The sequence below is a fragment of the Cebus imitator genome, unplaced genomic scaffold (genome assembly GCF_001604975.1).
Source record: "Cebus imitator isolate Cc_AM_T3 unplaced genomic scaffold, Cebus_imitator-1.0 Scaffold382, whole genome shotgun sequence".
Taxonomy (NCBI): Eukaryota; Metazoa; Chordata; class Mammalia; order Primates; family Cebidae; genus Cebus; species Cebus imitator.
The window spans coordinates 3,776-4,891 of NW_016107697.1; the positions used below are offsets into that span (position 1 = coordinate 3,776).

At 51.5% G+C, this 1,116-nt stretch overlaps 1 protein-coding gene across 1 annotated transcript in view; it reads left to right on the top strand.

The window, feature by feature from the left end:
- Positions 1-1,116, top strand: part of LOC108288682 (speedy protein E6-like) — a gene marked incomplete at its 5' end in the record, with an annotated part of 8,786 nt that overhangs the window by 2,942 nt on the left and 4,728 nt on the right. Inside the window, 1 exon segment of the mRNA XM_037731106.1 lies at positions 113-251. Within this exon segment, the coding sequence (XP_037587034.1) occupies positions 113-251 (139 nt within the window).

A 1,116-nucleotide genomic window follows, 5' to 3' on the forward strand; every position in this document is an offset into this window, starting at 1 on the left:
GGGCAGTCTCAGAGCGGGAGCCTCTCTCCCTTACCCAGTGAAAGTCATTCTCTCCTATCCCGTCCACCTCACCTGTGGCCACAATCCTGAGACTTTCCCCAGGGAGGCACAGCTCTCCTTGCTGCCCTGTTGCTCCCACAGAAACTCTGTTCTACTTCTCGTACTAGCCTCTGCTCTCTAATCACAGAGGATCCTGTTGTTAAAAGATTCCTGGCCTGGGACAAAGATCTGAGGGTATCGGACAAGGTAAGGTTGCTCTCCAGGGAACTGCGTTCCTGCTCCAACACACAGCCTGGGGGAGGGTGCAGGTTCCACATGCACAGTTTCACTCCTCTCTCCCTCCACCATCTCCCACCTGATGCTCTCTGTCTTTAGGGTTTTTGTTCTTTTTTTGTTTTTTGTTTGTTTGTTTGTTTGTTTTCTGAGACAGGGTCTCACTCTGTTGCCCAGGCTGAGGGCAGTATCATGATCTTGGCTCACTGCAGCCCCAACCTCCCAGGTTCAAGCAATTCTTCTGCCTCAGCCTCCCAAGTAGCTGGGATTACAGGTGTGCACCACCACGCCTGGCTAATTTTTGTGTTTTTAATAGAGACAGGGTTTTGCCATGTTGGCCAGGCTGGTCTTAAACCCCAGACCTCAGGTGATCTGCCATCCTTGGCCCCCCAAAGTGCTGGGATTATAGATGTGAGCCACTGTGCCAGGCCAGCTCCCATGGTCTTGAGTCTTGGTGCCCACCTTTTTTTTTTGAGACACAGTCTAGCTCTGCTCCCCAGGATAGAGTGCAGTGGCATGATCATAGCTCACTGCAGCCTCTAATTCCTGAGCTCAAGCAATCCTCCTGCCAAAGCCTCCTGAGTAGCTAGGACTACAGGCACATGCCACCATGCTCAACTAATTTTTGTAGAAACAGGATCTCACTATCTTGCCCAGGTTGTTCTTGAACTGTTGGGCTCACATGATCCTCCTGTCTTGGCCTCTCAAAGTACTGGGGTCACAGGCTTGAGCCATTACTCCTGGCTATTCTCGGTCTTATTATGATTTGTCAGCATCTCCCTGGGGACTCTGTTGGTCTCTTGCAGAGTGAGTGAGTGGCCCTTGCCTCTCCTACGGGTCCTT